The sequence below is a fragment of the Trachypithecus francoisi genome, unplaced genomic scaffold (assembly GCF_009764315.1).
Source record: "Trachypithecus francoisi isolate TF-2019V2 unplaced genomic scaffold, Tfra_2.0 Lachesis_group17, whole genome shotgun sequence".
In the NCBI taxonomy this organism is placed as follows: Eukaryota; Metazoa; Chordata; class Mammalia; order Primates; family Cercopithecidae; genus Trachypithecus; species Trachypithecus francoisi.
In genome coordinates, this window is record NW_022681462.1 from 15,607,393 (window position 1) to 15,620,834 (window position 13,442).

Genomic DNA, 13,442 nt, shown 5'->3' on the forward strand with positions numbered 1-13,442 from the left:
CTTCTGGTTCAAGCGATTCTCTTGCCTCAGCCTCCGGAGTAGCTGGGATTACAGGCACATGCCACCACACCCAGCTAATTTTTGTATTTTTAGCAGAGATGGAGTTTCACCATGTTGGCCAGGCTGGTCTCATAACCCTGACCTCAGGTGACTCACCTGCCTTGGCCTCCCAAAGTGCTGGGATTACAGGCGTGAGCCATCGCACCTGGCAGGTATTGAAATTGTTTTAAAAGTGTCTTTATCTGTAGAACTACCATATGATCCAGCAATCTCCACTGCTAGGTATACATCCCTAGAAAGGAATCAGTATATCGGCGAGATATCTGCACTCCCATGTTTACTGCAGCACTATTCACGATAGCCAAGATAGGGAATCAACTTAAGTGTCCATCAATGGATGAATGGATAAAGAAAATGCAGTACACATACACAATCAAGTACTATTCAGCCATAAAAGAATGAGATCCTGTCATGTGCAACAGCATAGATGGAACTGAGGACATTATGCTAAGTGAAATGATCCAGGGATAGAAAGACAAATATTACATATTCTCACTCATATGTGGGAGGTAAAATAGTAGATCTCATGGAGATATAGAATGGTCATTAGAAGAGGCTGGGAAGGGAAACTGGGGAGGGCAAAGACAAAGATAAATTGGTTAATTGTCAAAATACAGCTAGATAGAAGTTCTAGTTGAAAATACAATAGGGAAGTTATAATAAATTGGTTAATTGTCAAAATACAGCTAGATAGAAGTTCTAGTTGAAAATACAATAGGGAAGTTATAATTGACAATATTTTGTTGTATATTTCAAAATAGCTAGAAAAGAATAATTGTATTGTTCTTAGGCTGGGCATGGTGGCTCACACCTGTAATCCCAGGTCCAAGCGAGATGATAGAATCCCTCCAAAAAAGTCCTTCCTGGCCAGGCGCAGTGGCTTACACCTGTAATCGTAACACGTTGGGATTGGGAGGGAGGATCCCAGTGAGATGGGAGGATCACTTGAGACCAGAGTTGGAGACCAGACTGGTTAACATAGCAAGACCCCATCTCTCTCTCTCTCTCTCCCCCCTCCCTCCTTCTCTTTTCTCTTCTCTTCTCCTGTTCCTTTCTTTTCCTTCCCTTTCCCTTTCCCTCCCTCCCTCCCTCCTTCCCTCCCTCCCTTCCTTCCTTCTTTCTCTTTTTTTTTGAGACAGGGTTTCACTCTGTCACCCAGGCTGGAGTGCTGTGGCGTAATTTTGGCTCAATACGACCTCTGCCTCCCAGGCCAATCAGCTAATTTTTGTATTTTTAATAGAGATGGGTTTTCACCCTGTTGGCTAGACTGGTATTGAACTTCTGGCCTCAACTGATCCACCTGCCTTGGCCTCCCCAAGTGCTGGCATTACAGGCATGTGTCACTGTGCCCAGCCACCATCTCTATTTCTTTTAAATACAATAAAATAAAAAATAATAAAATTATAATAAAAAAGTCATTCCTGAGTAGGATGACTCAGGTTAGGAATGACTTAGGTTTTCATGATAGATCTGGAGTTTCCAAAACTCTGGGTAAACAGAGCTTAGGCTTTGAGGTCAGGCACATCTGTGTCTAATCCTGCTTCTGCTACATTATAGGTAAATTTGGGCAGGTAACTTAAATTTTTTAAAACCTTATTGGAGTTACAACATGAAATTTACACATCTCAAAATTTACCTATTACAAGTGTGCAGTTTGATGATTTTTAGTAAATTTTTTTTTTTTTTTTTTGAGATGGAGTCTCGCGCCCAGGCTGGAGCGCAGTGGCCGGATCTCAGCTCACTGCAAGCTCCGCGTCTTGGGTTTACGCCATTCTCCTGCCTCAGCCTCCCGAGTAGCTGGGACTACAGGCGCCTGCCAAATCGCCCGGCTAGTTTTTTGTATTTTTTAGTAGAAACGGGGTTTCACCGTGTTAGCCAGGATGGTCTCGATCTCCTGACCTCATGATCCGCCCGTCTCGGCCTCCCAAAGTGCTGGGATTACAGGCTTGAGCCACCGCGCCCGGCCGACTTTTAGAAAATTTTTATGGTTGTGTAACCATTACCAAAATCTAATTTTAGTATTCCATCAATCCATAAAGTTGTCCCATGACCGTTTGCAGCCAAACCTGGCTTCCAGTTTCAGCCCCAGCAATCACTAATCTGCTTTCTGTATCTATAACCTTGCTTTTCCTATATTTGTGATTTTCCTATGAAATCACGCAGTATATGGTCTTTTTATCTGCTCTAGTATTTTTTTATTTTTTTCTTTGAGACGGAGTCTTGCTCTGTCACCCAGGCTGGAGTACAGTGGCATGATCTTGGTTCACTGCAAGCTCCGCCTCCCAGGTTCACGCCATTCTCCTGCCTCAGCCTCCCGAGTAGCTGGGACTACAGGTGCCCACCACCACACCCAGCTAATTTTTTGTATTTTTAATAGAGATGGCGTTTCACCGTGTTAGCCAGGATGGTCTCGATCTCCTGACCTCATGATCTGCCCTCCTCGGCCTCCCAAAGTGCTGGGATTACAGGCATGAGCCACTGCGCCTGGCCATTTTTTTTTACTTTCATCCATGTTACAGCACGTATTGGTTTATTTTTATCGCCAATATTCTATTGTATGGCTATACTACATATTGTTTACTCATTCACAAACTGATAGACATTTGAATAGTTTCCACTTTTGCCTATTATGAGTAATCCTGTAATGGACATTTAGGTACGAGTCCATGGACATGTTTTCATGTCTTTTAGGTATATACCTAGGAGTGAAATTGCTCGGTTATATGGTAATTTATGCTTAATTTTTTAAAAAACTGTCAAACTGCTTTCCAAAGTGCCTGTACCATTTTACATTCTCACCAGGAATATAGGAGTGTTTGTTGCTCCACGTTCTTGCCAAACTTGTTTTCTACTTTTTTGCTTTTTTGTTTTGTTTTTGAGATGGAGTCTCGCTCTGTCACCCAGGCTGGAGTGCAGTGGCACGATCTCGGCTCACTGCAATCTCTGCCTCCCAGGTTTAAGTGATTCTCCTGCCTGAGTCTTCCGAGTAGCAAAGATTACAGGCACCTGCCACCACACCCAGCTAATTTTTGTATTTTTAGTAGAGACAGGGTTTCACCATGTTGGTCAGGCTGGTCTCGAACTCTTGACCTCAGGTGATCCATTCTCCTTGGCTTCCCAAAGTGTTGGGATTACAGGCGTGAGCCACCTAGCCCCGCCGAAACTTGTTTTCTACTTTTCTGATTATAGCCATTCTAGTGGGTATTAAGTGGTATCTTATTATGTTTTCAATTTGCATTTCTCTAATGATTAATGATGTTGAATATCTTTTTATGTGCTTATTTGCGCATTCATAAATCTTCTTTGGTAAAATATCTATTCAAATGTTTTGCCCACTATTAAATTAGGTAATTTGTCTTCCGTGTTCTTTGCTCTGGATACACATCTTTTGTTGAATATATGATTTGCAAATATTTTCTCCTAGTTCATGGCTTTTTTTTTTTTTTTTGAGATTGAGTTATGCTCTGTTGCCCAGACTGGAGTGCAGTGGCACGATTTCGGCTCACTGCAACCTTTGCCTCCTGGATTTAAGCAATTCTCCTGCCTCAGCTTCCTGAGTTGCTGGTATTACAGGCGCCTGCCACCACACCCAGCTAATTTTTGTATTTTTAGTAGAGATGGGGTTTCACCATGTTGGCCAGGCTGGTCTCAAACTCCTGACCTCGGGTGATCCACTTGCCTCAGTCTCCCAAAGTGCTGGGATTACAGGTGTGAGCCACTGCGCCTGGCCCTTTTGCTTTATTTTCTACTTTTTTTGTTGTTGCTTTTTGCCTAAGACAGACCAAGATTTTTTGTTTTTTTGTTTTCTTTTTTTCTTTTTTTGAGATAGCGTCTGGCTCTGTCATCCAGGCTGTAGTATAGTGGCGAAATCTCAGCTCACTGCAAACTCCACCTCCTGGGCTCAAACCATCTTCCCACCTCTGCCTCCCAAGTAGCTGGGACTACTACGCTAATTTTTGTATTTTTTGTAGAGACGGGGTTTCACCATCTGGCCCAGGCTGGTCTTGAACTCCTGAGCTCAAGTGATCCGCCCACCTTGGCCTCCCAAACTGCTGGGATTACAGATGTGAGCCATTGTCCTGGTCTAGATTTTTTGTTTCAATATATGAACTAAAAGCTTTAAATTTCTATTATGTCAATTATCAATTTTTTCTTTTGTAGATCATGATTTTAGTGTCATAAAGAAACTTTGCTTAATATCAAAAGATTTTCCTCTTTTTTTTTCCTGAAATTTATAGTTTTAGCTTTAATAGTTAGGTCCACGATCCACTTAAATCAACTTTTATGTGTGATGTGAGCTAAGAATCAAAGTTCTTTTTTTTCCCTCCCACATCATTCGTTGAAAAGATTACCCTTTCCCCATGGATTGTTTTAGCACCATTGTTGAAAATCAGTTCACCATAATGTAAAGGGTTAGTTGTGGACTATCTGTTGGATTCCATTGATCGATGTATCTGCCTCTATGCCAGTATTAGAGTCTTCATTACTGTAGCTTTATAATAGGTTTTGAATTCAGTTGGTGGAAGTTCTCCAGCTTTTTGTGTTTCAAAATCCCTACTTCTGGTTCCTTTTCATTTCATATAAATCTCAGGACCAAACTTGACAATTTTTTTTTTTTTTTTTTTTTGAGACAGAGTCTCCCTCTGTTGCTAGGCTGGAGTGCAGTGGGTTTCGCCATGTTGGCCAGGCTTGTCTTGAACTCTTGATCTCCAGTGATCCGCCCTCCTTGGCCTCCCTAAGTGCAGCGATTGCAGGTGTGAGCCACCGCACCTGGCCTCATGTTCTTTCTTTAAAAATACAAATTAGCAATCCATTTAATTCCACAAAGGGGAAAAGTAAAAGAACACAGAAATGCTTGAGTTCAATTTGCTGAGACCAATAAAATGTACTTTCAAGAAAATTGCACAGTACTAGCATTGGAGGCCAAAAAAATAAGATACGGACTCTATACTCAAGGAATTTATAAACAGATAAATTTTTCTGCTGGCTGAGGTACTTCGCTGACTGTTAAAGCAGGCAAAGGGAAGAAATGTTCCTCTGAGACCTAGTCTAACCTCTCAAACTTCCAATTGCAACAATGGCAGCTTTATTTTTATTTTAATATTTATGTGTTGAGGGTTCCACATAAGATTAAATTTGAATAAAACACTCTATGCCTTTAAAAAAGTTTGAAAATCACTGGTCTAATAAAAGAACAGTGAAAACTGGCAGGCAGCTATATTATAAAAAGAATACTGGATTAAGGGTTCATGATCCCTGTTTCATTCTAGTTGTTGAACATGTACAGCCATGTCGAAGGAAAAGTTCTAGTTCTCACCTCTCATAAAGGATGGCATTTTAAAGGTGAATTTTAATGTCATTCATCTAATAAATATTTGTTGCATGTAATAAACACGTTATTCATATATTCATAGTAAAGTAATAGCGAGAAAGGAAGTAAGGAACATCCTGAGGATATCAGCCGTCATCAGAGATGTGACAAGCTGGGTCTCAGAGCACAAGTTTGCCAATTGATTAAAAAGGAAAAAAAAGGAGGCATCGTAGATAGAATCATACGTTCAGAAGAACATAATTAGAAATAGCTACCACTGAATGAACATTTCCTCTATGCATAGAATTTTATCCTCACCACACCTATGGAGATATAACTTATTATCCCCATGCAGACAGGGGTATGCCAAAATCACAAAACTCGTGAATGGCAGCGCCACGTTTGAAACTGGGGTTGTCTGATTTCAAAGCCAAGGCTCTGGGTTCACAGAAGCACATGTACTGAAGAGGTGTGAAGCAACATGGGACTACTGGAAGAAGGAGGCGGTGGGCCACGAGGCTGGAAATGCAGGCACCTGCTCTCGTTCAATTGACCACACAGCAACTTGGGCAAAGAAGGGGTGGGCTGACATTGGAGTATGGAACAAACGCATGATTTCAAATAAGCATGTGTGTATCCATCCCAGTTCTGTCCGCGGAAAAAGCCCAGAAGCAATGACATACCAAGCAAGCCCTGTGGAATGGTGGGGTCCGCTAGGACCTCCAGGGTTGCTCCCCGCCCTACCCGCCGGTTTCTCCGCCACATTCCACTGCCGCAGCAGAACCGGTGTCCTTCACCTGCCTGCGCCTTCTGCACTTCGTTAAGCTGCGCCCTTAGCTCCTGTGACATTTTAGGGAGAAAGCCGCAGCACCCACGATGTTGGCCGCCATTAACGCCCGGCAAAGCGCCGGGAACTAGAAGCAGCAAAGAACCCGGCTGGGTAGCTACCAGGACAGCCGAGCCGGAAGCGGAGCTGCGGGAGGGACCTCGACGCTCCTCCATCTTTAATTGGAGCTCACCGCTGCCAGTCGCGCTGCCCGCCCGTCCCACCCTTTTCGTGCAGACATTCAGCTAAATGACGGGCGGAGCCGGGCGGCGACTTCCGGTCGGGGGAGAAAAGTTGGGTCGAAGGAGGGGCCGGGAAGACGAAGGAGGAAGAAGAGAAAACGGCCGGGCGGCGGCGGCTGTAGGTTGTGCGGAGGCAACGGCTCTCCCCTGGGCGGACGATGGACAGCCAGGGCAGAAAGGTGGTGGTGTGCGACAACGGCACCGGGGTAAGCGCCGGGCGAGGAGGCCTTGGCGGCCACAGACGCGGGCGGGGACGAGCAGCGGGCGCGCGGGCCCTCGGCCTCCTGGGCTGCACCTCCTGGCCCTCGGGGCGAAGGGGCGCGGGGCAGTGCCTCCCACCTCCGCGGGCGTGGGAGCGAGCCGGTCTTACCTGGTCTCCCCTGAGCCTGCTGCCCATTTAGCCTGCCACCCCCGCAGCCTTCCGGGTTGGGGCGGCTGGCGAGACCGGCACTGGATGCAGAGCCTACTGGCCGCCCGGCAGGGACCGGCTCTGCCCTCAAGCGGGGTCAGTTGGGCTATAGGGGACGGAGGGTTTAAAAGGCTCGGTTTGTGTGTTCCGAGAAGGGCTCTTTTCCCCAGGGCCGCCGGTGTGTAAAACGGAGAAAGACCTAGAGGCCTTCTTCTTCCTGTATAGTTGAAGATATACCGAACGAGAAGCAGGAAGCGGGTTTACTTTAAAGAAAAAAAAAAAAGGGAAGTGCTGTCATGGAGTGTGGACCTCAGCCCTTTCGCTGTGTTTGTTGGGCTTTTAGTTTTTTTCGAGGGAAGGGGTCCAGATTGGCAGCGCATCGTTCGCTTTTTGTTCTGCATACTGGTGATTTGGCCCAGGTGCAGGCCCGCCGAGACCAGCGTATTCCATTGGGTGGTTTTGGGTGACCTAGGACCCCGCAAGACTGTTAATTCCACTGGCCTTAGAGGAAGTTAATTAGTGTTGGTTATCCTACCCCTAGGCCCTTTTTCACCTTCCGTTTCAGAATACAGGTAATGTTAGCCTTTAAGATTCAAAAATTGTAAAATCTGACTAAGGCACTGATTTATAAACTATTTGAAAATTGTTTCTGTAATCCCATCACTTTGGGAGGCCCAGGCGGGCGGATCACCTGATGTTAGGAGTTCGAGACCAGCCTGGGCAACGTGGTGAAACCCCGGTCTACTAAAATTACAAAAACTAGCCGGGCGTGGTGGCGCATGCCTGTAATCCCAGCTACTTGGGAGGCTGAGGCAGGAGAATCGCTTGAAGTCAGGAAGCGGCAGTGAGCCGAGATTGCGCCACTGCACTCCAGCCTGGGCGATAAGAGTGAAACTCCGTCTCAATTTAAAAAAAAATTGTTTCATTCAAACCTCTGTCTTGCCAGATTAAAAAAAAATGTATTTCGGGTAGCAAAGTCAGCAAATTAGAAGATGGAAATATTACTTATTCTGGATGACTTCTTTAGTGATTTCTAACCATTTTGATGTTGCAACATTTTGTGACTTTTCTCTTCTCCCTCTCATACATATGATATATGAATTAAAGTACATTTTACTTGAACAAAACACTTTGGAATCTGAATTGTTGAGGGGGAAAAGAGCTGGTATTTACTGCCATAATACTGCCTATGATTAGATTTGTTACAGAATTTTACAAGCAATAATTATGTTAGCATCATCTGAACTGCGTTAAAAATGGACTAGAGTTAAAAAGAGTGTTAACATACAGTGAGGCCAGATGCGGTGGCTCATGCCTTTAATCTCAGCACTTTGGGAGGTCGAGGCGGGCAGATCACCTGAGGTCAGGAGTTCGAGACCAGCCTGGCCAACATGGTGAAACCCCGTGTCTACTAAAAATGCAAAAATTAGCCAGGCATGTTGGTGGGTGCCTGTAATCCCAGTAATCCCAGCTACTGGGGAGGCTGAGGCAGGAGAATCTCTTGAACCCGTTAGGCGGAGGTTGCAATGAGCCAAGATGGTGCCACTCCAGCCTGGGCGACAGAGCAAGACTCCTCTCAAAAACAAACAAACAAGCAAAACATATTAATGGGACGGTTTTTAAGAATGTAATACTTTTAAAAAGGCAGATCCATTGCTATGGAAACATGTCTAAGATTTATTAAGTTGAAAAAGGTTTTAAAATGATTTAGTTTAAGTATATGTTCCTTATTAAAGATGTATGTCCACAAACCTGTATCTGCATATCAAGTTTTTGGAGGGATACATAAGAAATGTTCATAACGGTTACCTGTGAGACAAAGGATAAGGGAGTGAGGGAAGATGGGGAGGACTTCATGACCTTTCTGAATTATTGGAAAAATGTTCTTTATTTGAACAAAGCATGTATTATTAACCTATATTTAAATTAACCATAAACACATGTTACATGTGCAGTTAAAATTCAGTTAAAGGCGCTTTTTAAAATATTATTAGCCTGGTTTCCACTATAGTCTCAAATTGGCCCCTAAATAAATTCAAAACTTTAAAAATTGAATTTAAAATTTTTTGTTTTGTAATTGTGTCAGATACTCTTTTTAGAAAGTCAAGCCAGTTATATTTTAATGAATTCTTCCTCTTTTAGGGGTTTGAGGCATTGAGCCCTGTATTTGTAGTATGTATGAGTTTTTAAATATTAAATTAGAATGGGAATGTTAACTGTAAGCTGAGGTTTTTTTGTTTTTTTTTTTTGACACAGGATCTTGCTCTATTGCCCAGGCTGGAGAGCAGTGGCGTGATCTCGCTCTCTGCAACCTCTGCCTCCTGGGCTCCAGTGATTCTGCTTCAGCCTCCCGAGTAGCTGGGACTACAGGCTTGTGCCACCACACCCAGCTAATTTTTTATTTTGTAGAGACTGGTTCTCCCTATGTTACTCAGGCTAGTCTTAAACTCCTGGGCTTAAGAGATCTGCCCACCTTGGCCTCCTAAAGTGCCAGGATTACAGGCTTGAGCCACTGCACCCTGCTGTCAGAAGCTAATGTTATGTTACTATTCCATTAGTTAGCTAACATTGGAAAGAAGATTTTAGGCTGGGCATGGTGGCTCATTCCTGTAATCCCAGCACTTTGGGAGGCCGAGGCAGGAGGATCACTTGAGGTCAGGAGTTTGAGACCAGCCTGGCTATCATGGTGAAACCCTGGTTCTACTAAAAATACAAAAATTAGCTGGGCATGGTGGCTGTTGCCTGTAATCCCAGCTACTTGGGAGGATGAGGCAGGAGAATTGCTTGAACCTGGGAGGCGGAGGTTGCGGTGAGCCAAGATCGCGCCACTGCACTCCAGCCTGGGCAACAGAGTGAGACTCTGTCACACACAAAAAAAGAAAGCTGATTGTAATATGTTATAGGTTAGTCTGGTGTCTAATCCATATTTTTAAGATCCTTTTCCTTAAGACAAATGATCAGTCCCTATCATATAAATGAAAACAGTGAGTGTAGTTAATTCAAATAAAAATTTATTTGTTCTTATGCTTCTAGTTATTTTAAAATTTTATTCAGATTTTCTGTGGACCTGATTGGTTTCAAATGAAGAAACAGTGCTGATAAAATACATGAATCATATAACAGGAATGCTGTAATAGTTCTGAGTATGTAGAGGACTAGGAACCACTTAAATTGTGTATTCTGTTTCTTACCGTTTGTAGACGTGAATAGTCATCTTGATTTTATTCAGATACCTGAAGTTATAATGATTGCTTTATAATTAAATATTAAAGAGTATATTCAGATGTAATTTTGAAAAATTTATGGAGATAGTTGTTACCCTAAAGTGTTTTCATTTGCTCCTTACATGCCTTCGGTTTTAAAATTGTAAGCTGGGCCGGGTGCGGTGGCTCAAGCCTGTAATCCCAGCACTTTGGGAGGCCGAGATGGGCGGATCACGAGGTCAGGAGATCAAGACCATCCTGGCTAACACGGTGAAACCCTGTCTCTACTAAAAAATACAAAAAACTAGCCGGGCGAGCTACTCGGGAGGCTGAGGCAGGAGAATGGTGTAAACCCAGGAGGTGGAGCTTGCAGTGAGCTGAGATCCGGCCACTGCACTCCAGCCTGGGCGACAGAGCGAGACTCCATCTCAGAAAATAAATAAATAAATAAATAAATAAATAAATAAATAAATAAATAAAATTGTAGGCTGGCTGGGTGTGGTTCCTCATGCCTGTATTTCCAGCATTTTGGGAGGCCGAGGTGAGAGGATTTCTTGAGGCCAAGAGTTTGAGACCAGCCTGGATTAATACAACAAGACCCCATAGCTAGTAAAAAATAAAAATAAACTTACAGACTTTTTGAGAAGTTGATGATTTTTTTAACCCCTCTGGCAGACCCAAATTAAATATTCTAGGACAGAAGTGTCCAGTCTTTTGGCTTCCCTGGGCCACATTGAAAGAAGAATTGTCTTGGGCCACACATAAAATACACTAACAATAGCTGATGAACTGAAAAAATCGCCAAAAAAATGTTTTAAGAAAGTTTATGAAATTGTGTTGGGTTTCATGCAGCCCTTGGGCCATGGGTTGGACAAGCTTGCTTGGAAACAAGTGTGTCCTTTCAATCAGAGCCCGATGTTGGTCCTGCTCGATTTTCTATCTCCCAGCTTGACCCGTGTCTCAGCAGGATTGCCCAGAGGAGGAAAACTCATTTGATCCAATAATTTATGTGGTTTTTAACCATTCAAACCTCCTTCTGAAATCAAGCCACTTGGGCGATAGGTGAAAATCTGGAGGTCTGTGAAACTCTAGGTTTAGGTCCTCTTCATGAGCTAGGCCTAGGCCCCTGGTCTTGTGTGTCTTTTTACCAGACTAGGGTGATTTCATCAGCAGTGAGTTAGATCACCAACAAAATGAAGGTTTCCCCAGTGCTTGCTATGTTGCTGGCATAGTGCTTAATAAGGTCCATTTGTACAGAGAAGCTTATAGTGCTAGAATAACTGCATTCGCATTTATGTAATTGGCATTTGTAGCTGATTGTGGCCTGCTTTATCAGGCTTATGCTACTTTATATGTTGAATTTAGGAGTGTTTGAAACAGAAGCAAACCAAAATCAAATTTGATTTCATCTTGCAAAATGCTTTGGAATAAGTAGAATAAATCTTTTGGTGGCTTAAGATCAGAACTGTCACTGTGCAGTTAATGTACTAAATAACATTAGTACCATGAGATAAAATTAGTAAGGGGAAAATAAATATTAAATAAGCCCAAATGGGGCTTTATAAATCCCAGGTTATTATTTTTTTTTGATGAGAAAAAAAATGTACTTTTAGAGCAGATGCAGATAGGATTTTTCATTTTTGCTTGAAAGAATATTATACTGTTCATATTCTTAACCATTTGATGACTCAGTGGGAAGTAAGGGAACTAGTTTAAACCACACAGCTATGAAGAGGAAACTATATATGGTAAAATCTATTTCTTAAACACAGCCTTACTGTACACAATGAAAGAACAAAGTCACCAAGTCTTAAAATGATTGACATGGGGGAGGAATTTCAAGGATTAAGGTGATACCAATGATACCAAATGATAGTTTAGAAAATAATGTTTTCTTTTTTTTTTTTTTTTTTTTTTTTTTTTTGAGATGGAGTCTCGCTCTGTAGCCCAGGCTGGAGTGCAGTGGCCGGATCTCAGCTCACTGCAATCTCCGCCTCCCAGGTTCACGCCATTCTCCTGCCTCAGCACCCCGAGTAGCTGGGACTACAGGCGTCCGCCACCTCGCCCGGCTAGTTTTTTGTACTTTTTAGTAGACAGGGTTTCACCGTGTTAGCCAGGATGGAATAATGTTTTGTTTGTATTGTATCATATCATGGTTTAGTGTTTTGTTGTTTTTTTTTTTTTTTAAGACGGAGTCTCGCTGTGTTGCCCAGGCTGGAGTGCAGTGGCGTGATCTTGTCTTACTGCAGCCTCCATCTCCCGGGTTCAAGCAGTTCTTCTGCCTCAGCCTCCCCAGTAGCTGGGATCACAAGATGCTGGGATTATAGACGTGAGCACTGCGCCCGGCCTTGATTTTTTAAAAATACTAATTATTATTATCATTTGCAGAAGTAATCAGATTGTCAGTTTTATATTATTGAAAAATTGGGGTCAGGCACTGTGGCTGATGCCTATAATCCTAGCACTTTTGGAGGTAAAGGTGGGAGGATTGCTTGAGACTGGGAGTTCAAGACCAGCCTGAGCAGCAGTGAGACCCCTGTCTCTACAAAAAATAATATAACTTTAAAATTATAATTTTTATTTTTTCTTTACTGCTTCTTGCAGAGCAGGACTACCCTATAGGCAGTGTGCCCAGAGTAGCCAGTATAATTTTTTTTTTTTAATTATTTTATTTTATTACTGTTTTTGAGGCAGAGTCTCACTGTGTCGCCTAGGCTGGAGTGCATTCATATAATCTCGGCTCACTGCAACCTCCACCTCCCAGGTTCAAGCGATTCTTCTGCCTCACCCTCCCGAGTAGCTGGGATTATTATAGGCATGCACCACCACACCCGGCCAATTTTATAGTTTTAGTAGAGGTGGGGTTTCACCATATTGGCCAAGCTGGTTTCGAACTCCTGACCTCAAGTGATCCACCTGCCTCGGCCTCCCAAGCTCCCAAAGTGCTGGGATTACAGGCGTGAGCCTGCACACTCAGCCATTTTTTTTTTTTTTTTTTTTCCCAAACAGGGTCTCACTCTGTTGCCTAGGCTGGAGTGCAGTGGTACAATCATGGATCAACGTAGCCTCAACCTCCCCGGGCTCAGGTGATCCTCCCACCTGAGCCTCCCGAGTTTCTGGGGCTGCAGGTGTGTGTCACCATGCCTGGCTAATTTTTGTATTTTTTGTAGAAAGGGGGTTTTGCTGTGTAGTTTCAGGCTGGTCTCAAACTCCGGGGCCAAGTTATCCACCCACTTAGGCTTCCTAAAGTGCCAGGATTACAGGTGTGAGCCACCACTCCCAGCCAATTATTTTAGTTCTTGTTATTATAACTGTTAATGCTTTCACACTTGAAGTAATGTGAAATAGTGGGATTTTTGCTATCTTGATGGATTAAGGAAAAAAAAAATGA

General features: G+C 43.3%; 1 protein-coding gene across 2 annotated transcripts in view; it reads left to right on the plus strand.

Annotated features, from left to right (window-relative positions):
• Window positions 1-5,297: 5,297 nt before the first annotated feature.
• ACTR2 (actin related protein 2) overlaps window positions 5,298-13,442 on the plus strand; it is a 41,614-nt gene continuing 33,469 nt past the window's right edge. For both annotated transcript variants that reach the window (XM_033239247.1, XM_033239248.1), the window contains exon 1: window positions 5,298-6,645. In XM_033239247.1, coding sequence (XP_033095138.1) covers window positions 6,598-6,645 — 48 coding nt within the window. In that variant the 5' untranslated portion in view covers window positions 5,298-6,597. The remainder of the gene's footprint in view (window positions 6,646-13,442) is intronic.